Here is a 26,431-nt window from a genome sequence, read left to right on the forward strand (position 1 = left end):
TACTAAAATGTCTGCATGAACACTTTGCATATACAGGACTTTTGCCAGCTCACGTGCGCAGTGGGAAGCAAATGCCAAAAGGTGCGGATATCAATAATGAAAATGTATTTATCAGAAAATGCTTACCAAATGTTTAGTTTACAATATCTATAGTTTTGTTTTACCAGTTGTTTTGTATTAGAGAACTTAATAATGAATGCTTATGAGTTTCTTTAAGCATATACTTTTAAATGAGGATTTATGTTTTAATATGGAAATTATCTATAAAATCACTTTGCATTTCCAGTAATATTTATTTTCATAGATATTGTAATTAAGGAGTTGTCTGACACTTATGTACCTTTTTTTATGAGAATAATTGTGTATCTTCATTCCAATTGTACCATAATAGGTACAGAACAGTATCATAAGAGGTCTTTTCTGTACTATAAGGTACACCTTTTACAAACTGTTCCTTATGGAAACTTAATTGTACCACCGTGTACCTTTTTTTCTAGAAGTGTACCAAATATTTCAAATGAACTCCAGTATATACATATATGTTTTACTATAATTTATACTTTAAATGCTAATTATTCATTGTAACTACCAGTCATTTTTCTAAATCCTCCCACCATCGTTATTTCCATTTAGCAAAACTGATGCTAATTGATTGATTGATTTCTAAAACGATTATCATTATATTAGATTAAAACATAAAGACAGCCAGCAAAACTCTGCAAATGTGGATATTTTCATTCAAAAATTTTAGTAGATTTGACAACTTCAGTCAATTTTGGTTTAAACATTGAGAAGATATTCTGTTTGATGCCTCTAGATTCCGACTGGCAGTCTTTGCCTCTGGCATAAAGCTCATCTCCTGGTGCTCTCAAAGCCAGCGTCTTTTAGCATGCTGTCAGTACCGTCAAAAAGACCTTAGATTCCTCAATTCCCAGTTCTCCTTTGTCCCTTTATCAATATGCTCGTGAGCACTGAAGAGAAACTGTAAAGTAAAAATGGATTCTGATTAAAGTTTCACACTAGCAAAAGTACTGTTGCTCCAGATATCAGCACAGCATATAATGGCATTTGTTTCTGACTGAATCTGTAATTTAGTTAAGTGAATAATTCAATGACTCACTCAGAAAGACAGGTGAGTAATAAGGTTTTACATGCAGCAAAAGTTAATGTGGTAGAATGTTGTCTAAACATCTTTAAGTGATGTTTACCTCAGCTTGTTTCCACTGAGCAGTATGCTTCAGTGCAGTATGAATACTGTAATATGTCACCCTAATCAAGCTTGTGTTTCCACTGCCAACAGTACACTTAGGCCTGGTGTATGCCAGAAAGATGCGATAAACAATATTCTTATTTAAATTTCGTTTTTGCTTTAATTAGAATTTTTTGTTTTCTTTAGCTTTCTCAAGTTCATTATTTCAAAGGTAGAAGTGTGACAATTGCTCCAAATACAGAGAAGTGTTGCCCATCATGCTTTTCACACGTTTAGATGTGAAATGAGAATGGCCCCGTAAACAACAATGGAAGACATGCAACAGATTCTGTTCTTACTTCGTAGCATGTGCCTTTTTGTCATAGGATGACGACAAGCTCAGTTTGAAATCTGGCTGAGCATGGTTTATTGCTGCATGCTCTACTGAGGCATATGTGTGTATTTATATGTGTGTATATATATATGTGTGTATATATATATATACAGTTGAAGTCAGAACTATTAGCCCCCCTTTGATTTTTTTTTTTTCTTTTTTAAATATTTCCCAAATGATGTTTAACAGAGCAAGGAAATTTACTGATAATATTGTTTCTTCTGTATTGTGAAAGTCTTAATTGTTTCATTTCAGATAGAATAAAAGCAGTTTTAAATTTTTTTAACACCATTTTAAGGACAAAATTATTAGCCCTTTTAAGCTCATTTTCGATTTTCGATAGTCTACAAAACAAACTATTGTTATACAATAACTTGCCTAATTACCCTAACCTGCCTAGTTAACCTAATTAACCTAGTTAAGCCTTTAAATGTCACTTTAAGCTGTATAGAAGTGTCTTGAAAAATATCTAGTCAAATATTATTTACTGTCATCATGACAAAGATAAAAAAAACAGTTATTAGAGATGAGTTATTAAAACTATTATGTTTAGAAATGTGTTGAGAAAATCTACTCTCTGTTAAACAGAAATTGGAGAAAAAAAATAATAATTCAGAGAGGCTAATAATTCTGACTTCAACTGTTTATATATATATATATATATATATATATATATATATATGATGTTAAATAAAGAACAGTATTATTGTTTTTATACAAATATTATTCTAAATAAATAACAAATAAATCCTAAATGTAACTGTAAAACAATCTAAAGACACAACTGGTGTGATGCTAAGATAATTTAAGAAATCCTTTGCATGAATATTAATTTTATTAGAATGAAATTCTATAGACAATTCAATAGAATACAAAAAAAGATGTTTTATAGAATTATCTATTGTCTAAGATCCGACTCATGGCTGAGAATTAGGTTTATTAAGTCTTACCTCCCTGACTTCATCCCTTCTATCTGCTTCATACCAAAAAAATCTAACAGGAGCCGTGCTTAGTCTATATAAGATCACATCATATTATTTAAACTTTATTTTGTCAACTTGCAAAACCTCTGCGTAAAAGACTGTTATTCCGGTTTCACAACGTATGATCGGCACGGCTATTTTTTTGACATGCGTGTTCACAACTGGACCGAGAGCAAAGCAGCATGTCAGCGTCAAGCAGGAGCAGTGCATGAGGGTATGTTTTTTTTTTCTGCGCACATGCTCAGTTTGCTTTTCGATTAAACTACATTGCTTTCATCAGCATCGGTCCGGTTGCACAGAGAATAACGTCTTTATTCTGGGATTACCACTCTTGATAAATACACTTGCATATAAATTAAATCATATCTCAAAGCATTTACTGGAACACTAGCGATTTTTACTGGGGCACGTGCCCCAGTGAATGGGATCTCCCCCAGCCTGTTGCTTACAAAAGTGATGATTCCATGTAATTCATTGTTTCGTACTGTACTATTGCGTTTACTAAATATTCTCAAACTTTTTAGTAATTTTATCAGTAGAAACGGAAATAAATGCATACTTTACTGTACCAAACTGTAACAATCATTGGAAATGAACCTATATTTAGTGTTTGATGATTGATTTAATGTTGAATATTTTATACTGAATGTTTTATTCTGAATTCAAAAGTGAGTTAAAACTGAATGAAACATAAAACAGCACCTCCTAAACCCTTGGTATAAACTGCATGCGAAATTAGTTCGATATGTATGCATATGTGCATGGTGTATTGAACTGGTAACAACAGGGATAGGATACGAATGCAGCTTTATTACAGATGGCAGGCAGGTTCAATACAGGAGCAAGCAGTCATACAGAGATAATCCAAATCATAAACCAAGAGACATGTGAGAGGGTGTAGACGATCAATAAACATTACACAAACAAAGGGATAAAGACATGGTAAGGAAAAACACTTTGAAATGTTCCAGTAAAACAAGACTAAGCAATAGATATGTGTGCGTTGTGTATATATATAGTCCATGTAATCAGCGGTGATGAACTGATTGAAATGAACTGAACTGAAGTTGTGTGTTATCAGGAGGTAAATTGAAATCGGTGTGTGGCTGCAAAGCGTGATGGGATTCGTAGTTCAGGTAAATGAAAGAGTGTTCTCCAGCAGCCTGCAAAGGAAACACTGCTGGTGATCATAACACATGGCTAATTTTTAGGCCTTTACAAAACTATCAGGATACTCAATAATGGCGATACTATAAACATCAGCATTGGTTCGAAATGGAAAATTAGTGATAAGATAAGACAAGATAAGATGATGTGAGGGCGGAACGGTGGCTTAGTGGTTAGCACTGTCATTTGAATCGTCTACTAGGATTGCTACTGTAGCAGTAAAATCAAGTCACAATCTGTCGACTTGAAACTGGGAAATCAAAGTACATGCACAACAGCCTCCCCCAGGTCCTAATGCTCGTTGATTAAAGGAATGACTTATACAGTATGATTGCATTGCAAGCCTCAGTTAAATAAATAAATAACATTGAGTTATGTGATTAAATCTTAGGTCTGATTTAATTCGATTTAATAGTCAGAATCTATGAAAATTGATTTGGATCATATACAGTAGTGAACATTTAAAGTGGATAAAAAATGTTAAAATTAAATTGTCCGAAGGCAAGAATAGGTGTTGTTCAATAGTTCTAGGACAACTTTGATTGTTTTGTTAGTTAGTTGTTAGTTTGGTTTTGATCCACTTGAAATGTTGACCACTGTAGACCTTAATTCATCTGCATTATTTATTGACTTTATTGACGTTATTGATCCCAACAGCTTCCTACTGGGTCCTGGTGCCTGCCCAATGAGATTTTGTCAGGGGGTGATACACTAATAACAAATAAAGTGAAGTACGAAGATAATAATTTAGTTTTATTTAGGTATTAAACATTGATTGGTCATAAAAGTACATATCTAATCTGAGTTAATGTTAACTGGGAATAAATCTAATTTGTAAATAAACACTTTCCCAAAAACACACATTCAAAAAAAAGATAACATGATCGGCTATATAAGATATCAGCAAAAATCCTTTATCATGCATTCACACTAATTACTGTGGGAATGCAATTCAATGCGAGATGTTTGCGTGCTTCTGAACTGCTCGACTAAAGTCACCTTGACTTGGTGTTAAGCCACTTTCCATCAGGTGCAGCCTACGCCTCAGGTGACACGACATTAAAGGCCTACAGGCAAAGCAAGGCCAGTGCATTAGAGTCAGCTGCCATCCCAATCACTCTCCCAGCCCAAATAAAAGGACGAGTAGATGTATCTGACGTGCAGACCTTCAGATGAGAGAGCAGTTTAATATTGAATAGAGTGCGGTTTTTCTTCCAAAGCTGTACCCAAAGAGAGAAAAACCTTGGTTAATTATGAATGCTCATAATGCATTATTAAACAGTGTCACTTTTTCGTCTTTATGGTTCATCTCATGAAAAATTATGACAATTATGAATTTTTCCTGCGGCTAGTTGAACATTAAAGCTCTTTTTTCTTGTAAATTCAGGTGTGTGATCCTTTAAAGAAGCATTTAATGATTTATTAGGAAAATAAACACACCCTCAATGTAATCACTTCGTTCAAATGAAGATCATTGAATAAAAAGATTAATTATATATATATATATATATATATATATATATATATATATATATATATATATACATATATATATATATATATATATATATATATATATATATATATATATATACATATATATATATATATATATATATATATATATATATATATATATATATATGTGTGTGTGTGTGTGTGTGTGTGTGTGTGTATATATATATATATATATATATATATATATATATATATATATATATATATATATATATATATATATATATATATATATATATATATATATATATATATATATATATATATATGTGTGTGTGTATGTGTGTGTGTGTGTGTGTGTGTATATGAAGAGTATTGAACCCTCTAAATCCATCAGACCTCTTTTCTTGTAAATGAGCATTTTGTATCGGGCTCCTCTAATTTTGTTTCAGAGGTTTCATTTTATAGATAATGAAAAGGTTATTACCTAGTAAATATATATATATATATATATATATATATATATACTTTAGACAATTTGGTTTTTGGATTTTAACAAGGTAGATTTTATTTTGGGTCAAAACCAGCTAAATCCACTAGTGCTTTTTTTGCAAAAACCTCTAAATCCACCTACAAAACAGTGTAATTAGCTGAAAAATCACTAAAAATGCGATTAGAAATTATTTTACCAAACATAAAACACATTACACAAACCACCTAAAATACATAAATCTGTCAAGTAAGTGGCGGTTCATTCCACTGTGATAAACCAGGGAAAAAGCAGAAGGAAAATGAATCAATAAAATCTGTCAAGTAAGTGCATTAATCAATAACATTAAAACTGACATTAATTAAATCTTAACAATCTGTTGTCATTTCTGATATTTGGGATTTAGATTTAATGTAGGTAGAGCAATGTAAACATTGTAAACTAAGCCTCTTAGATTCAAATAATGTAGTGTAAAACATTATGAAACATTAATATCTGTGCATTGTCCATTAATATAAAAAGATTATCAGACGTTTAGGTAATATAAAGTAATATAAATAATGTGTAGTTTTATACATTATATTTATCTTCTAAAAAATAGCTCACATTAGCAAATAAAACACAAGGTAGGCCTACTGGGCAAAAAGAGGATGTCTCTCAGACAATTTTAAAAGCTGTCATTCATTCATTCTCACCATACTTTAGGTCTTGGTCTCTTGTTTAAAGAACGGCATCTTAACTCTGTCTTTCGTGAAATACAGTTGCCGTTTAATGTATAGTAAATCGGGCTCATTCAAAGTAGCGTCGCTGCGTGCTGCTACATTGAAAACATACTGTATGATTCGATTCGCACCTCCTGATTCTCCAGATATAGCACATTTTTCTGTCAAAGGCAAAGTAGCGTTATCTGCCAACAAACTGTTATTTCTGAATAGGCTTACGCTGCGATTAAGATTATTTGAACCAAATCTATTTGTTGAACGTACTACGTGCCTAAAGCATTCACTCAATGTCATTATCTCATTATTGGCGGAAGTGCCGTTTAGCGGCTTTTGCATCTGAACTCTTCATATTTATATCCCCTTTGTAAAACCACCACCATCATCCCACCTTACCATCTCCTTTTGATTAACTAGTGTGTGTAATGTAAAACTTTTCATGCAAATTAATTATAAAAATTTTCCATTTATGGTAATTCATTACTTAAAAACAATGTTGACTGACCAATCAGAACTATTGTAATAATTGTAATAAGACGCCGTGCAAACGGTTTCCAAAATGTCTAAGAGAGCAGTTCAGACACAACTCTTTGCATTCTTTAAAAGAAGAAAACAAAGGTATGGTATTTAGTTGTTTAATATTATATATGTAAGCTGTACCTGCCATGCATAACTGCGTTTCAGAACAGTTTAGGCGGCTTGACGCAAGTGTAACTTAAGCTGTTCTATATTCACTGTAAAACACAGATAACAGAGCTTGATAACATTTACTTCAGCGACCCAAGTTTCACCGTTAATATCCAAGTTACAGCAGATTCTAGATTCCCTGTTTCTAAAATGAACCGTTTTAATTATCATCCCTAAAATCAGAACGCAAATGATGTGATGCAGTTTTAGAATCACGAATGTCCAAATGTTGCTCCGTTTTCTCGAAAATGCTTCCAAACAGCTCTGCCGCTGTTTATCTCCATGTTTTGTTTATGAATGAATCTTGAGCTTGCTATGAGGCAATGATTCAGTCGTCCATTCAGAAAGACATTTGTGAATGAATCAGCTGTTCGAACAACTCAATTAAATGAATCAATAGATAGATAGATGGATGGATGGATGGATGGATGGATGGATAGATGGATGGATGGATGGACACATAGAAGTGCTGTAAAGTGTGTTTAGCATCAGGGAGTTGTAATTTCAGTCCCACTTTAAGCCACACTTTAAGAGGCAATGATTCAGTCGTCCATTCAGAAAGACATTTGTGAATGAATCAGCTGTTTGAACAACTCAGTTAAATGAATCATTAGATAGATAGATGGATGGATGGATAGATGGATGGACGGATGGATGGACACATAGAAGTGCTGTAAAGTGTGTTTAGCATCAGGGAGTTGTAATTTCAGTCCCACTTTAAGCCACACTTTAAGAGCGACTTGTCTATTAAGCAAACATTCCCACATGAATTGATGAAGTGGCAGTTGATTAGCGCAGAATGTGTTGAATCACTTGAGTTTTGTAGCATGGCGACTTTGTCAGTCCTCGCGGAATGAAGATCAACAATGATTGCTTTGATTTACAACAGAGCGAGGCGAGCAGATTCTTATTGCATAAAGGCCAGAATGTTTTCACGCTCTTTAATATCGGAACGAGCGCTCCGCCAAGCCTCTCTGCTGGCAAAACAAGATATTTTAACAGATGGTTGCTTCAGCGTGCCACTTGATGAATGGTACCATATGCCTCCGATTGCCACAGTAAAGATTATCACCATTACGAGTGCTTGTTTGCGGGTTTCGTTTGTTTGCTTGTCTGTGTTTGCTCATCAAGCATGCCAACAACTGGAGTGTTACATCTGAGCATGTGGGCGCACGTGTGTTTATGAATACACGTCTTCTTCTGTTGGCCACCTTCTGCTTTGCGAGTGAAACCCGCTGATCCTCAGAAAAGGTTGAAACTGCTGCAATTTGAAACCTTGTTAGAAATTTATGAAGTGCTAAAATGTTTCTTCCCGAGGGAAAAAAACTGCCAGCTGTCACTGGTGAGCCATTTACTGCCAAGCGGAGATTGGCGCTCAGATACACACTGGAGGGCCCGTGGCACAGACATTTCCATCAAGATTTCGCAATTAGCTGCAAGTCATACATCTTGAACTTTGATTATGGATATTTTTCTTGTGATTACCTACATGAAGCAACGTCGGATTTTGTCTTCCGCGTCTTGGTGTTGACCTTTAATGTTTAGGTTTGTAAACGAATGCATTTGCACTCCATTTACTGGGGTGTATTTAGGTGTCAGTTTGATGCGTTGCTAAATTATATTTTCATTCAGAATTTTATATGTTTTGCTTCTCAATTCAAAACAATTCTGTTTAATAAAATAACTGTTATAATAAATGCAATTTTAAAAGTATCATTTAATAAAATTCTGCAAATTTTGATCATTATGCTTAGAGCTGCACGATTAATCGGAAAAAGATCGCGATCTCGATTCGACCCTACGCACGATCTTAATTCCTCTTTTCTACGATTCAGCCAATTATATTTTTAAGGTCAGGAGAGAAGCGTAAAGGCGGTTTTCACATTGTTTTATATACATTGCTCACCACCTCCAAATGGTGTTAAAAGTGTCACATAATGTATTTATAAAGTATAATTCCCCCCAAAATGTAATTTCTGTCTTAATGTAATGACGAATTTGCAGCCGCAAAACTACGCACGAGCTGCCGCACTGTTTATTTACTACTGGGAGGACGCTCGCATGCCCTCGATGCATACCTGTCAACCTTCCCGTTTTTCCTGGGATTCTCCCGTATTATTTACAGTTCTATCACACTATGATCCCGTAAAGGTGTTTTCCCATATTTCTCCCATATTTTCAATCTTTCTCTGAAATGTGGCAAATAAACATTAAAGAGCTGAGCCGAGCTATACGCAACCCATACCGCTGAACCACCAGGGGCCACCTCTTGCTCTTAATGTGAGTCTGTTCTGTGCTTTCGCTTTGTTTAAGCATGAAAACACTTTGAAATAAATATATTTCAGGCATTTCAGGTATTTCATTACAGGTTCCGTCTCCCCTTCATATGCAATCCTCAAAACAGTCATAGCGGTGCATGATTGTCAGCTGACGCGCTCCATAGTAATAAATAGACGCTGTTTCCCAAACGGATTCTGTGGGTTTTGGGTGTATATTTAAACAGACATATACACATAATTAATAATAATAATAATAATAATAACAATAATAATATTTAAAGATGTCGATCTTGGTGGGTTTTATTCAAACACAACTAATTTAGTCTTAAATGAGCATAAAAAGTTAGGAAAGCAATCGAATACTTCCATTATAACGTTAGATCTGTGCATTTTTAATGTGACACCTCTGTTGTTTAATGTAATCAATCGAAAAAATCTAAATAAAAAAGAGATTAATTCGTTGCTCTTTAATCAGAATGTGCAAGTTATACAGTGAAGAAACGGCTAATGAGATTTGATTGCTTGATTCTATTTCATTATAATAGCTATAAATTTAAATAAGCTGAACTGTTTGCTAATGTATTTGCTGCTAATGTATAGTATTTACTTTTTCTTTTGTAAATAATTGTAATAAAACATATTACTGACCATTTAACTGTTTATTTACAATGAAACAGCTCCAAATTACCATATTTAGTAAATCAGGGATTTTTTTATAGGGGGTGATCGGGGGAATCCCTTATTAAGGTCGACATATCCCGTATTTTCACATCTCAATGTTGACATGTATGCCTCGATAAGGTCTACTTTAGTGAACGGAACCTGCATAGGCTGTGAATAACAAGTAATGAAGTTAATAATGTTCAGTTATATAATAAATGTAATATATATAATGTATACAATGTATATAATAATGTTGCACAAAGCGATCGTTTGGGAGCCGCGTGGGAAGTATGATTTGCATGTGTGTGTTTTTTCTTTTTTTCAAAGTAATTTCAGCCGTGACATGAGCGCACTCGGCAGTGAAAGTGAAACCGAAAGTGGGCACATCATTTAAATGATCACATCGCATCTTAGAGTTATGAATACGACAAGCATTTGATATGTTTTTTCTTTCATAGCGAACACAAAGTGTTGTGCATGAAAATAAATGTTTAGCAGTGTCAGTATAACAACTCTAGCCTATATAAATGTTGAATATAATGTAAGAGGGAATCTGATAATGACAAATGATTGCGAAAAAATGATCTAATAATGTTGTCAATGACACATGACAAGCAGATGCCATAACATAATTCAGAATTATGAATAGATTTATTCTGATGTCATGATTTTACTGTGTATTAACAACCAAGGCATATTTAAAGTCTATTCAAGTCCACCATTCAAAGTCTGTACTAAATTTTGCATTTTAACCAACATTAAACCTGCACATAGGCCTAATATTATTATTGTTGTTTTACCATATGTTTGAGAATAACAATAATAATAGCCTACTCATATTAACCTTTACTTTACATCTACAGAATCGTGAGATAATCCTAATCTTGATTTTAAGCAAAAACAATCGTGATTCTCATTTTAACCAGAATCATGCAGCCCTAATTGCAGCCCTAATTATGCTATTGTTGATGTTTGTCCCCACCCAAAATGCGTTAACAACTGATAAAACAACAACAATAAAAACTTGATCATCATTTCATCTCACACTTTGCTCTTTTTTTCTCCTAATTTTCAAACTTCAATTTTCCAGGGTCTGCATGTGCAACAAATGGGCGGGGCCTGAGTTCCATATTAATGTAACGCCGATTCGGCTAAAGATTCGTTACTCCGACGATTCATTTAAACTACTCTGAGTCGACTCTTTTATAGATGAATCAATAGTTTTAAACATGGTGCACTTTCAGATTTAAGCCTCAGCTGGATATTTCACTACACTTAGAGCTGTTACACACTGCATGGAAGGTCATTTTTAAAAAACCCATAATAGGGGCTCTTGAAACCAGCAAGATTTGTTTAGAAATCCAGCCAACATTAATTTGTCTCCACTCATTCATCTATATCAATGTACTGTTGTTTTGTCTTTTTCCAGTTTTCGGTGAAGATCTACGTTCCAGCTTATATTTTGTCAATGCATCTCTGCAAGAGGTAGTGTTCTCCAGCACCACAGGGGCACTGGTGCCGTGTCCTGCCGCGGCTGTGCCCCCTGCCACGCTGCGCTGGTACCTCGCCACCGGGGAGGAGATCTACGATGTACCAGGCATCCGCCATGTGCACCCCAATGGCACGCTACAGATCTACGGCTTCCTGCCATCCAGCTTTAGTAACCTAATCAATGACAATACGTACTACTGCACAGCGGAAAACCCATCAGGAAAGATCAGGAGCCAAGATCTACACATTAAGGCCGGTCAGTCAACATCAAAATGCAACCAGACAAAAAAAATTGCAAAAATTCATTCATTAATGCTTTTTATTAGTTGTTACTATTAATATAGGTTTATTACGATCATTTAAAAAAAAAAAAATATATATATATATATATATATATATATATATATATATATATATATATATATATATATATATATATATGTATATGTATATGTATATATCTTTCTTCTTATGCACATCAACAAAAGATACAAAAGAGACAATAATGTTGAGTTTTTTGAGTCTCCTACAGTTCAGCACTGTATATTAAAAGTGCTTATAGAGCTGTGCTTCTCTGACAGATGGATGAAAAACACTGAAATATTAATGTATTTTTGCGTAGGTCAGTCAAGTGTACAGAAGACAATGCTGGAATTTGGGTCATTTTTCTTCTCGGTGTTTTTAAAACACCTCAAACTAACCAGCAAAAGAATCCTATTAAAAAGCCAAAAAGCAAAACATTACACACGCACATATACAGTTGAAGTCAAAATTATTAGCCCCCCTGTTTATTCATTAATTCGTTTTCTTTTCGGCTTTGTCCCTTTAATAATCCGAGGTCGCCACAGCAGAATGAACCCCCAACTTATCCACCACATGTTTTACGCAGCGGACGCCCCTCCGTCTGCAACCCATCACTGGGAAACATCCATACACACTCATGCACACACATACACTAAGGACAATTTAGCTTACCCAATTTACCTTTCACCCAATTACCACGTTTTTGGATTTGTATGGGAAACCGGAGCATCCGGAGGAAACCCACGCGAACATGGGGAGAACATGAAAACTCCACGCAGAAATGCCAACTGACCCAGCAAAGGCTTGAACCAGCAACCTTCTTGCTGTGAGGCGAAAATGCTACCCATTGCGCCACCGTGCAGCCCCCCCCCTGTTTATTTTTTTGCCTAATATATGTTTAATAGAGAGATTTTTTTTCAACACATTTCTAATAACTGATTTATTTTATCCTTGCCATGATGACAGTAAACAATATTTGACTAAATATTTTTCAAGATATTTCTATAAAGCGTAAAGTGACATTTAAAGGCTTAACTAGGTTAATTAGGTTAACTAGGCATGTTAGGGTAATTAGGCAAGTTATTGTATAACGATGGTTTGTTCTGTAGACTATCGAAAAAAATTTAGCTTAAAGAGGCGAATAATATTGACCTTAAAATGTTTTTTAAAAATAAACAATTTTCTAGCCGAAATAAAACAAATAAGACTTTCTCCAGAAGAAAAAATATTATCAGACATACTGTGAAAATTTCCTTGCTCTGTTAAACATCATTTAGGAAATATTTTAAAAAGAAAATAAAAATCAAAGGGGGGCTAATAATTCTGACTTTACCTATATATATTGTCAAGGCCTATATATATATAGGGTCAAGGCCGCAACATAAAAGAACACCCGACAAATGAAATTCACTTTTAATAACCCCTTTATGTAGGGTCTCTTTATTTGTCTTTTTTTTTGTATTTTCTTTTTTTTTATCACCAAGAAAAACGTGAAGCCAAATACCTCGGGGTGAACCCACAGAAAAATAATAAACAAAAATACACTAAACAAACACCCAAATGAAACTTACTACACCTAATAAAATAACAGAAATAAAAATACAAAATCTACGCTTATCTCCCTAACAAAAAAACAGGTGAAAATATTTACAAAAAAGAAAAGTGGCGTCCAACCCCTACTGCCTCTTACCGTGTATCTATTTACAATATTGACATTCAACAAACACACAAACCAAAACAAAAATAATAGGAAGGGGAAACACGGATGGGTATACAACACAAAGTCAACACTAGTACAACAGCACGAGAAACACAATCAACGAAAACAACTCGACAACAGGAATAACTTTAACACAATCTCAAACAACATGCCAACAAAACTCGCTCTCCCGCCCTACGCCCATTGTTCCCTTTTAAAGGACGCCCTGGGTAACCTATATATATATATATATATATATATATATATATATATATATATATATATATATATATATATATATATATATATATATATATATATATATATATATAGTACAGCTAATGCAATTCTCTCACTTTCAGAATTTTTTGAGAAGGTTTGAGTTCAATATTAATAATTGTCTTATTTAGTAAAGGTCTAATAACATTTCTTCATAAATATCGTCACTTAAAGCATAACAGATGTACAGTATACCAAATAGTTTCATTTGTTGTGATTGAAAATCAGGGTCAAACTACTGTAAATTGTAATGTATATCAGCAAACCATTAGCAAACTAATAACTTAAGTGGGACGCACACCAGATGTGCCGCTCGGCGATGTGCCATGCCACACAACGTCATGGATTTTAAAACTCTAAACATAGATTTCTGTCAGTGTGCACACACCGGTGCAGCAAGTCGGCAGCTGTCCGTGTCGCCCAGCTTTGACTCAGTAGTTCATATTTATTTCACGCCACAGAGCGTCATCTGAATGGTTTCGTTTTAAATAACACGCAGATGTGCGTGTCTGGTGTGCGATTCTTCCGACTGTCATGGCTAGAAAACATGTGTTGTGTTGCCAAGCGGCGCATGTGGTGTGCAACTCCCTTAAGACTTTTAGCTCAAATAATACATATATGAATACTATATTTATAATATAATATGAAATAGCTGCTGGTATTTGGGTATGATAATGGATATAAAATAAGATCAGACTTTGTAAATGCTAATAAACAGTTAATATCTTAATAATAGTCAGGTAATAAGCCAGCAGTAAGTGGTGTGAATTGTTACTTAGACTAACGTGTTTTCAAAACAGTTATTTCACAAAATGTTGACATGTCAACTTTTCAAAAATGAAACCATTGATACTGAGCTGTATGAAAATGACTGTATAAACATGTCGGTAACACTTTATTTTGATAGTCCAGTTGAGTATTAGTTGACTGCCTGCTTAATATATGTTGATACTGCTCCTTCAACAGACATTTACTGACTATAAGAAACTTTGCAAGTACATGTCAACTTACACTAACTCTAACCCCAACCTAACAGTCTACCTATAATCTAATGAGAATTAGTTGGCATGTAGATGCAATGTAACTCAACAGACGGACCTTCAAAATAAAGTGTGACCATATATATCAGTCATTTTAAAGAATTCATTTAGAGTTTACATTTGTATTGTGAATAAGTAAGAATGCTGTGTTTTTTGTTCACCATAGTATTCCGGGAGCCGTACACAGTGCGGGTGGCCGATCAGAGAGTCATGCGAGGGAATACGGCGGTCTTCAAGTGCATTATCCCGGCCTCGGTAGAGGAGTACGTCAGTGTTGTATCATGGGAGAAAGACACAGTCTCACTTGTCTCAGGTAGAGCTGATTTCGCATTATGCCTTTGGTTATACCTACAGTATGCAAAGCAACATGGCACACATCGAAAACATAATGTCATCTGCTTTTCTTGCATAAGTGTGTGTGCAAACCTTCCCTTGAACTGCTGTTCACTCTCTAGCATTAAATGTCTCTGAAACAAAATCGCTTAGCATGTTAATATTGATCTGCCTCAGCTGTTTTTAAATAGTTGAGTGCCTCGCATTACAGTTTATGTTCATTTTAACTCTTTGGCTGTCTGGGTTTGTCACGAATGGGAGCATTCGGTAAAGTTTAAGTGTGGTTTTTAGCTTTAGACATCAAGTAGATTCGCAGGTAATTTGGAGGAGGCCTACGATTCAAAGCTAGACCTCTTAAAGAGTCTGCTCAAGACAGACGGGAACATCTTGTAGCAGACCCTTTGAAAAATCCATTCTCTCACCAATCAATGTACATCAGCACTTATGACTAACTGACGACATTTCCATGGTAACAGTCGGGTGGTAATTGGCCGGTGTGGATTGGTGAAATGCGGAGTACTACGTATGATGTTCCCCGTTCCGTTATGAATGGTTCTGCGATTGTGCGGCCAGTCTCATTTATAAAGATGAATAAGTGTTTCATCTGACGTGTTCGCAGCACATGCCGATATCAAACCGTGTGCGAAATGTCAGAAGCATTAGACCTATCCGACGCTCATCCCTCTCTAAATATTTAATGATGAAGGACCTCAGACGTGTGGCTGAAAGCTCTCTGGCATGTGAAGCTGAAGAATTGTTTACTCTTGCAGAGAAATGGCCTTTGTGAGATATACAGCGAATTTTTTATGCTTGCATGTGTGTGGGTGCTTAATTTGTGTGTGTGTGTGTGTGTGTGTGCGTGCGTGCGTGCGTGTGTGTGTGTGTGTTTTAATCAACCAGGTTTTTGTGAATATCTGTGGGCTTTTTGAGGAGCATAGCATGCTTCTAGTTCAGTTATAGGCAGGGGCGTAACAGCCATTTGAAAAATGGGGGGGACAGCTGTATGGTCACCCAAAAGTGATTAATGATTTATTAGCAATAAAGTTTATTTAATAATCTTTTAACCAAAATTCTAAAATAATTACAAAATATTAATAATAACAATAAATAAACAGAAACACACACATTTAAATTAAGCATTACTCTGTGTGAAAATATGTTTAAATACTACAATGCAATTGCAAAATTGCAAGTTGATACTACACATATAACGTGAGATGGACATCGCCATGTGTACTTGCGGCCGATGCGTCATTCATAAAAGCAGAACACCGAGGATTCAACACGTAAATTCACCAATTACTCCCCAAATACATGCAAGTGGCTGGTGAACTTAGAGAGGAGTAGATTCAACTTTATAGTTACTTTCAGTATGTGTATCTGATATGATTAAAACACATCGGCAAATTATATTTTAATGGATTGTTAGACTTCCTTGTGTGTTTTACAAACGCTAAAGTTCTTGTTTTACTAGTACTTGTGTGTATTTACATGTCTAAATCATAAATTAAGCAATAGGCTGTAAAAAAGGCTGCATAATTGTGATAATATAACACGTCTTTCTCAGCAGAGTTAAGTTGAACTTGTTTTCGGAAGAAAAAAAAAACGAAAAAAAGAAGCACTTTTCCGACGGCCCCTTACTGAGAGTTTAGGTCAGCGCGAGCTCTCTGGCTAAACGCATATTGCAACGGCTCAAGCAGTGCTCGTAATATCGAGCGAAAAAAGAGAGACAGCTGTGAAACAATCCAGCTTTGTCTTTTTGTAGGGAATACAGTTTAGATCTTTTTAGGGTTAGAGGTTTTTTTTAGTTAATGCCGTCTGTCACTGAATGTGTCAGGAATACCGAAAACAAAACCAACTTAACCCCGCTGTCTTTCTCTGGCTCAGCGCCAGACAAGACCCCAGCACCAGGGACTTTACGGTTCTCACTTCGAAACGGAACAAAAGTAGGATTCTGTAACATTAGTGATTTACCGTGATTTACCCAGCTGTAGCTGTTGCTCCCTTCCGAGTCATCCCTGTCTTTGACTGCAATTTGAATGAATGAAGCTCGTGGCAGACGCTAAACAGATTCGCGCTGTGATTGGCTGAGTGATCGTTCACTCAAATCAAGTAACAAATCAGAGAACACTTGCGGCCGCTAGGTCAAATAAAACATGTGGGCCAGTCGGGGGACAGAGTAACCTGTTTCCAAAAAGTGAGGGGGACGTGTCCCCCCCGTCCCCCCCGGTTGCTACGCCCCTGGTTATAGGTAGTTTTTATAACATGTATTTAAACATACAATGCAAAAAATTCTTTCATTATTTAACGTTTTTGTCTTGTTTATAGTCCAAATATCCAAAAATTCTTAAATCAAGAAACATTTTCTAGACCCGCAAAAAATATACACTGTAAATCACTTGTAAAATAAAGCTCTGCCAAACAAAAACCATACATTTATAGTAAAATTTCTTTGTTGAAATAAAGTGCAAAAATAATAAATCTACTGATATTTTTATTAAAATATTTACAGAAAAACACTGGTATTTTAGATATTTTCTAGATTATTACGATCAAATACGTTCAATAAAGTTACACAATAAGAGTTTTACAAAGAAACACTGTTATTTTACAGACTTTACAAAGATTATTATGATCGAACACCATCAACGTCACACTTTATTTTGATGGTCCGTTTGTTGAATTTAAGTTACGTTGCATCTACATGCCAACTAATTCTCATTAGATTATAAGTAGACTGTTAGGGTTAGGGTTAGTGTAAGTTTACATGTACTTGCAAAGTTCTTATAGTCAGTTAAACGTCTGTTGAAGGAGCAGTATCAACAGATATTAAGCAGACAGTCTACTAATACTCAAATGGACCATCAAAATAAAGCGTTACTCAATTAAACACCTTTAATAAAATATCAAGACATGCTCAAGGTTGTTTTATTTTGGATCAAAAAGGTCTGGAAAAAAACAACAACATACAAGATACAACTGATTAAAATTCTCACAACTTTAAAATACAAGAATTTAAATAAAATTGTTAGCATGGTCATAAACCTTAATATAGCAAGGTGCACAAGTGATTACAACTTGTTACTTTAGTTTTACATAATTTTAAATGTACTTCACGAAAACAGGAAAAAACACTGAATAATACAGCATTTTTATTGAATAAAACAGATATATAATACATATACATACAGATACATAACATATAATACATAAAATAACAGTCAAGCTGTTAATTTACTGATATTGTTTGTAATTTTAGTTTTGAATATAATTTAAAATAACAGAAAATACAGTTATTTATCTGTATAAAAATAAAAAATGACAGTAATTTGTCTTTAATGATTTAATTTAGAGAGTTTATTTGTCATTTTACTGAGTTTTGAATATAATTTAAAGTGACAAAAAATTACTGTAAAACTGTAGAGATATTTTCTGTAAAATTCGTTTTTTTACAGTGTATTTTTTTCTGTATATTGTGACAAAATTAAGTGAGTTTTTGCCTAAAACTAACTAAATCCACTTGTAAATACACTCATTAGAAACAAGATTATTTTTGCATACCCTATTTTCTAATTATTTTGCTTGTTTACAGGAAAATTCACTTAATTTTGTCTTATTATTACTGAAAACAAGACAATTTGTTTCCAATATGCTTTTTGGTTTAAGAATTTGTAGATATTTGGATTAGAAACAAGACCTAAACTCTAAGTAAGGACAGCTTTTTTTGCAGTGTATTAGAACGTGTATTTCACAGAATGACAGCAAAAACAGAAACATACAGTCCAAAGTTCATGCAGTTATGGAGTCTTTGTTATACTTTTGTGTAATACGTGTTGTGAATTTGAAAGTACTTGCAAGTGCACATAACAATTATTACCAAACCACCATATATAGTCCAAACCACCTCAAGGGAGCGAGAAATGGGATTAAGGGATTGGTATTTGAAAGTTGGCATTGTTTGTCATGCGATACTTCAAAGTATGCATTAATACGTGGTGATGGAAAGCCAGCTAATGAGAAGATTGAACTAAAGTAATACTGGTGACCAAAGCCATTACATCGATTACTGGTTGATAGGTCTACTGTGACACTCACCGAAAAAAATGATTCATTGGATTTACTAAATTTCTTTAGGGTTACTGGTTGCAAACTATTTATACGGGCTGAATTTAAACGAATGAAGTTGAACCATACTCAATTTAATTTGTATGTTTAAATTCAGGCCATAGAAATTGTTTGCAACCAGTTACCTTAAAAATGTGTAAATCCAATGAATCGTTTTTTTTTTCAGTGCACTATATGAAGTAAAATGTTTGATTACTAAATGAACTCACTAAATGATTACACAGTATGTCAAATAAATGGTGTCAAAATCAGGTTTTATAGTTTGAACCTGGCACTAAACAGAATGAAAACGCTCAATTTCTATAATTTCAGCCTAAAATGCATTATACACTATAGGGTTAGGGTCTGGGTTATACTGTATAATTCACACTCACTGGGCATGCACATATTTTGCCGGCATTCCTAATTGCGGTCTTAGCACTAAGGGTCAAGCAACAAAAAATAAGGAGTCAGGTCTGGGTTTCAATAGTCATGTCAAAGCAGTTAGTAAATCAGCATACTATCATCTCAAAAACATTGCAAGAATCAGATGCTTTGTTTCCAGTGAAGACTTAGTGAAACTTGTTCATGCTTTTATCAGCAGCAGGGTGGATTACTGTAGCGGCCTCCTCACGGGCCTTCCCAAAAAGCAGCTCATCCAGAACGCTGCGACCAGGATCTTGACCAGAACCAGGAAATCAGAGCACATCACACCTGTCCTCAGGTCTTTACACTGGCTCCCAATTACATTCAGAATAGATTTTAAAGTATTAATACTTGTCTATAAATCACTAAATGGCCTAGGACCTCAATACATTACAGATATGCTCACTGAATATAAACAGATCACTCAGATCTTTAGGATCACATAAACTAGAAATTCTAAGAGTTCAGTAAAAGCCGGGTGAATCGGCTTTCAGCTACTACGCCCCTCGCTGCTGGAATCAGCTTCCAGAAAGGATCAGATGTGCTCCAACATGAGGTACATTCAAATCAAGACTGAAAACACATCTGTTTAGCTGTGCCTTTACTGAATGAGCACTGTGCTATGTCCGACAGATAGCACTGATATGTTTTTCTCTTCTTTTTCATTGTTTTATAACCTGTTTTAACACATTTAATGTGTTTTTATCTGTTTTTATTATTAGCTTTTATTTTTCCTATACTTGTCTCTTTTTTTCCTGTTTATGTAAAGCACTTTGAATTGCCACTGTGTACAGTATGAAATGTGCTATATATATATATATATATATATATATATATATATATATAAACTTGCCTTACAAATTGTTTAAAAGTCATACAGTATGTGAGTGGGTTGACAAATCAGGGAACGATACACACTAGTCCAGAAGACCAATCGGAGAAGAGTTATGGATAGCCACGCCTCCATTTTCAAAATTTTGCATTACAATCAATCTTTCAAACTATAACAAGCCTATAGAATTTTCTAAATACTGTGAACACCAAGCATAACTATAACAAAACCTACATATTTTAAAACAAAATTAGTGTAAATGGCACCTCAGAAATTGTTGTTTAGGTTAATATTTTCTGCTAGGAATGAGTACATTCATTTAGTACTCTTAGGGCTCATTCACACAGAATGTTTTTCTGTTATCTAATGTAAACTAAATTAAATTGATGGACGTGTGTGACCATTACACTCGCATATTTTTTCCATACCTCGCACATGAGCACCTAATTTTTAAGATGCCGCGTGGATTTATAAGAACTTATGAAGCGCCACTCATCAGTATCAGCTCCAACACAGGCGACGAGGAGAGGCAACACATAGCAAGTTTCTGTTCCTCCGCAGTTTGTGTCTGTGGTCCTTTAAGTTAATCAAAACTCACTGTTTACATGCTAGACTCTTGATCAGAGTATTGTCTTAATCACATTAAAATCAGAGTATTGGTGTCCATGTAAACGTACTCGCTGAAAGTGCCAGATGATGTCACAAAGACAGTCCTTTCCTCACCTTTAAGTTAATTCCATGAGCCCTCACGTTTAATTAGTTTGACATGTTTCCCCCCGTTACACGCAACTTTTGTAAAGCATCTGCTGCATGTTGGTGTGTGTCAGAATCATTGCTTGTAAAATATATCCATACTTTAGAATTCTTAGTTTAAGCAAATTAGATGAATGCGATCATGCGTGTTGATGAAGGGAGTCGCTCACCGCATGCGCCGTACTTTGCCTTCTATAAGCAACAAGAACAAACGCCTGACATCGCTGACCGTTCCATATTCCTCAAAGCTGTTTAGAATTAAACATTTAGAGATAGTGTGACACAACGTGTACTTATGTGTGCCTTTGATGCACCCCTTGAGGCTTCTTAAGGGCCTCACACACCGAATACTGCGCTCAGAGCTGCGACACGGCGTGCACATGACAGTTGAAAGTAGCACACACCAGACGCGCACATTCACATGTTATTTAAAATGAAACTGTTCAGATGGCGCTCTGTGGCGCGGTAGAAATATGAACAGTGTCCTGAGTCGTGCCTGGACAGCCGCCGACTTGCAGCACCGATGTGTATACCCTGATAGAAACCTATGTTTAGAATTCTAAAATGCATGGCGCTGCATGGCGCGACGCGGCTCCTCTGGTGTGTGACCTGCTTTACGTTCTTACAGCACCATTGGCTCCGGAATCAGGCACTGAAATTCATATGCTGATTCGGTCTGATGCATACCGTTACAAAGGGTTTCGGTACCCAACCCTAATAGGGACTATATGTAGATACCATTGTACTCTAAGGTGCATTGTTTAAAAAAAAGACATTGCTAAATGTATGCACCTTAGATCTTTAAATATATTCTTTGTGAATGCCCCCTTACTGATCTGACTCTTGCATCGTAAATTGTATTTGACGTGCACTTATTTGTAATTAGAATAATATCTGTTGGCTAAGGAGCAGCACATTTGCAAATTGAACAGTTTAAATAGGCAGCTGTCTCGCAGTCGATTCGATCGGAGACATTTGTGTCTTTTAGGCCTTTGTCTTGATAATTGTAAGGGCGTGCACAGTGAATGTGAAACATATTTAAATGGCTTGCCCAGCGTCCAAATTCGAAACTGGAGCATAACATGAATAGCATTATTAACCCATATTTATTTATTTAAAGTAATTTCAAATTCATTTTTATGATATGTCTTTTATATGTTAAGGATTAAAGTTTGATCTGGGACAAAAATAAAAGGGTTGCATTAAAACGTAACATAATAATAATAATAATTAATAATAATAATATAACACATATATATATATTTTAAATTCATTTGTAGTATTTTTTCCCTTTGAAATTGAAAATCAGGAGCGATGCATAAAATACTGTACATCCGAGCAGCTAACGTGACCGTTCGATCTCTTTTCCCTCGTCTGCTTAGCATAAATCAGTGTTCGGAGTGGACGTGCGAGCTATTCTAGCCCTATAATTCCAGCTAACACTGGAGATTGTCCCGCAAATCACAGAGAAGATGAAATGCATGATTACAGAGTGGGACTTGTCTTAATTAATGAACTGTGATTGAAAATATAATTACAATATGAATTACCTCTCAAAATAAAGACTGCTCCCTAGTCATTTGAAGCGAGGGCCTGTTTTAAATGTGAATGAACGGGGCCTAATGATACTCTAACTTACCATTAACCTGTCATGCATTTTAAAACGGACCTTTCTGTATGCGCTTTTCAAATTCATGGTTGCGGATCTGTCCCTTCCCGGCTTTTGATAAACAATTGACAGCTCTAATAAAGAGATGAAAGGCTGTGCAGGTGAAAGGGCCCACGTGTGTGCGTGTGTGTGTTTGTGTGTGTGTGTGTGTGTATCTTCCTCTTTGAGTGTCCAGAGCACAGAACAGGTCCTAATGCACCTTGCATGCAGGCTGTTTTTGTATGTATTTCATAGGTTTGACTACTGAATATTGATGGTGGCCTTTTTTCTTTTGTCATTTGTCTGCATCCAGGCCTTTTATCCATTGGCTCACCCATTTGATATGGTTCCAGTGAGTGGAGAGATGCAATCAGCCACTCGGATGAAACATACTGTATAGTTATATGAGTCAATATGAAATTGAGCTTATTATGGTTTAAAATAAACATTCCTTGTCTTACAATGCCTCAGTGGGGGAAGCTATAGAAACCATTTTATAATTTGCGATGGCTTTAATGTACAGTTAAAGGAAAAACTATCAATTCTATTATTAATTATTTTTAAAAATATTTTCCAAGTGATAGTTGTTGTTTTTTTTACACAATCTTCAAACATAATAGTTTTATTAACTAATTAATTTTGTCTTTGTGTCCATGATGACAGTACATATTAATATATAGGACATATACATATACAGTACATAGTAATATTGAGCTTAAACAGCAATTTAAAGGCTTAACTAGGTTAATTAGGCTAATTAGGAAAGTTAGATTAGTTAGGCAATTCATTGGACAACAGTGTTTTTTTCTGTAACCAATCGGAACAAACAAACCGTAAAGGAGCTAATAATATTGACCTTAAAATTGAATTTTTAATGTTGCTTTTTTATGTTTTATGTTGTAAACTGCTTTGCTAGCAAACTAAAATTAATAAATATTTCTCCAAAAGAAAAAAAGTAGTATAGGAAATTACTTGCTCTTTTAAACATTACTGCGGGAAATAAAAAACAAATATATAAAAAATATAAAAACTGTGAAATAAAAAATAAACATTATAAAAACTCTCTCTCTCTCTCTCTCTCTCTCTCTCTCTCTCTCTCTCTCTCTCTCTCTCTCTCTCTCTCTCTCTCTATATATATATATATATATATATATATATATATATATATATATATATATATATATATATACATACAGTGCTCGGCATATATAAGTACACCCCTCACAAATCTATCTTTTAAATTCATACTTTTAATAGGAAGCAATATTATATTTGTCCATATACATTATATTATTCAGGACTGAAGCCAAATCTGGAGCTTATCTAACAAAATTATGAGAACAGTCCAAAAAAAAACTATTACACCCAAATTTATATGTTATAGAAAAATATTAAATACAAATTTTAAAAAGAGGAAAAAATAAGAGAAGCAAAAAAAAAAAAAAAAAAAAAATTTTTTAATTTTTCTTGAATTTATTTGTATTATCTTTCAATTTCTAAATATGTTTAGTGACTAAAATATTGTTTAATAAATTAATCTGTTTAATAAATCTGTTTTGTTTAAATGCACCAAAATACATTGCCTATATTCAATGAGAAATGGATACAAATTTTAATTTTCAAAATGGGGTGTACTCAATTATGCTTTATTATATTTTTATATAATATTATATATATATATATATATAGCATATATACAGCATATATATAGCATATATATGGCATATATATGCTGGCTGCTAAACTAAAAGAAATAAGAATTTTTTTAGAAGAAATAAATGTAGGAAATATTAAGTAAATATCCTTGGTCTTAAAAACATCACTGTGGGAATAATAATTTCACCTCCAACTGTACAGTATATAACGGAAATTGTTTTGATATAATTGCAAACTGTATTCTTTGGGTCTCTTAGCCTAAAATGGCAGGTTTTTTTTTTGTCTTCTGTTGGTGATAGTGTTGTTTTTGATGCCCTGTTTTAATTTGAGTTTTATAATCTCTTTTTAGTCTAGTCAAGTTTTAGTCGACTAAAAATCTGAGCATTTTAGTCAGAATCATCCATGACTAGTTTTAGTCAACGTAAACTGATGACATCTTAGTCTAGTTTTAGTTAATGAATATTTTATTTTAGTCTCTTTAGTAATGCTACTCTATTTAACCCAGTCAATATAATAGAAGTACCCATAGCAAGGCCAAATCCAACATTTTCTTTTAGACAAACCCATTTCAAACTAAGTTATCATATTACATCATTGTTACCTTATAGACTCAATAACACATAGATATGAAAGGTGACACTCTGATTTGAATTTACAACATTTATTTGACCAACCAATCATGTTAGAAGTACACACATTAAATTTATGGCAAATCTAGTTTATTGTGATTGGTTTTTGACAAAGAAATGACAAAACTAGCTACAGGGCCAAATACAAGGGATGCTCAATACACTCTCTCTCTCTCTTACACAAACAAACACACAAACAGACAGACACACGTATGCAGCATGATGAAAAAAATAGTAACAAAACTCTTAAAAATTGTACTCTTAAAAAATGATGTTTGCTGTTTGTTCACTATTTGTTTAAAATGAGCTGAAACAACACGGTTCTGGAGTTTTTTGTGACAACTTAATTGTTTTATGTTCAGTGCCCTTAAATTTGTAAAAACTAATATACTAACTTAATTCCTTCATGTTGTGTCGACACAAATCATATGTATGGAACCCAACATTTTATTACGATGTAGAAGCTGTTAAAATGTACAGGTTTTTATGGTTAAAATGTGATGCCTGGTAATGTTATTATGGTATTTGGAGTAGAAAACATCACCATTTTTATTATTATTTATTTTATTTCCTGATGACATCATCCAGACATCTAGTTTTTAAGTCCCTCCCATCTAACCAATGTCATATCCGCCATTTACATAAGAGATGTGTTTTTAGCTCCTGCTATTGTGATGGCTTATTCAGAAACTGACAGCTCCTCTAATAACTGTAGCGTATGCAGCTTGTTGCATTCGTGCTAAACTTTGGTCCCGCTATCATTTTTTACAGCGCTTTGCCTTTGGCTTTTTCTCATTACGGTTTACTTCATGGCTGCAGAAAGTGTCCCTATCTCATGGCTGACATTCACTGACATTTGTCAAACCATTAAGCTCGATTCGCTTTCCCTTCCAGCGCGGTTAGAGGCGAAATCACAGCCACATGCACTTTACTTATTTAATGGTGTGTTTCTAATGGGACTTTGCCATAAATATTGAGGGTTTGCGTTTGCGAATTGCGTTGATGAGTTAATCTTTTAAGGTGCTGCTGTGGTTTGATGATTAAGATGCTAACTGGATAATCAAATTCAGCCTTCAATGTGTGCTAATGTTTGAAGCTGTGGGAATTCAGTATTCACTGGTTTGAGAGCAGTCTGTATGGGAGTTTAGTAAATTGCCGAAAATAGCTTTTCTTATATTTAATTAAGTCTGAATTATTAGCTGTTATGTG

At 34.4% G+C, this 26,431-nt stretch overlaps 1 protein-coding gene across 1 annotated transcript in view; it reads left to right on the forward strand.

The window, feature by feature from the left end:
• The window catches only part of dscamb (Down syndrome cell adhesion molecule b), a 258,156-nt gene that overhangs the window by 33,929 nt on the left and 197,796 nt on the right, over positions 1-26,431 (forward strand). The window contains exons 2-3 of the mRNA XM_056473430.1: positions 11,459-11,776; positions 15,008-15,154. Coding sequence (XP_056329405.1) covers positions 11,459-11,776; positions 15,008-15,154 — 465 coding nt within the window. The remainder of the gene's footprint in view (positions 1-11,458; positions 11,777-15,007; positions 15,155-26,431) is intronic.

This window comes from Danio aesculapii, chromosome 15 (assembly GCF_903798145.1).
Source record: "Danio aesculapii chromosome 15, fDanAes4.1, whole genome shotgun sequence".
Taxonomy (NCBI): domain Eukaryota; kingdom Metazoa; phylum Chordata; class Actinopteri; order Cypriniformes; family Danionidae; genus Danio; species Danio aesculapii.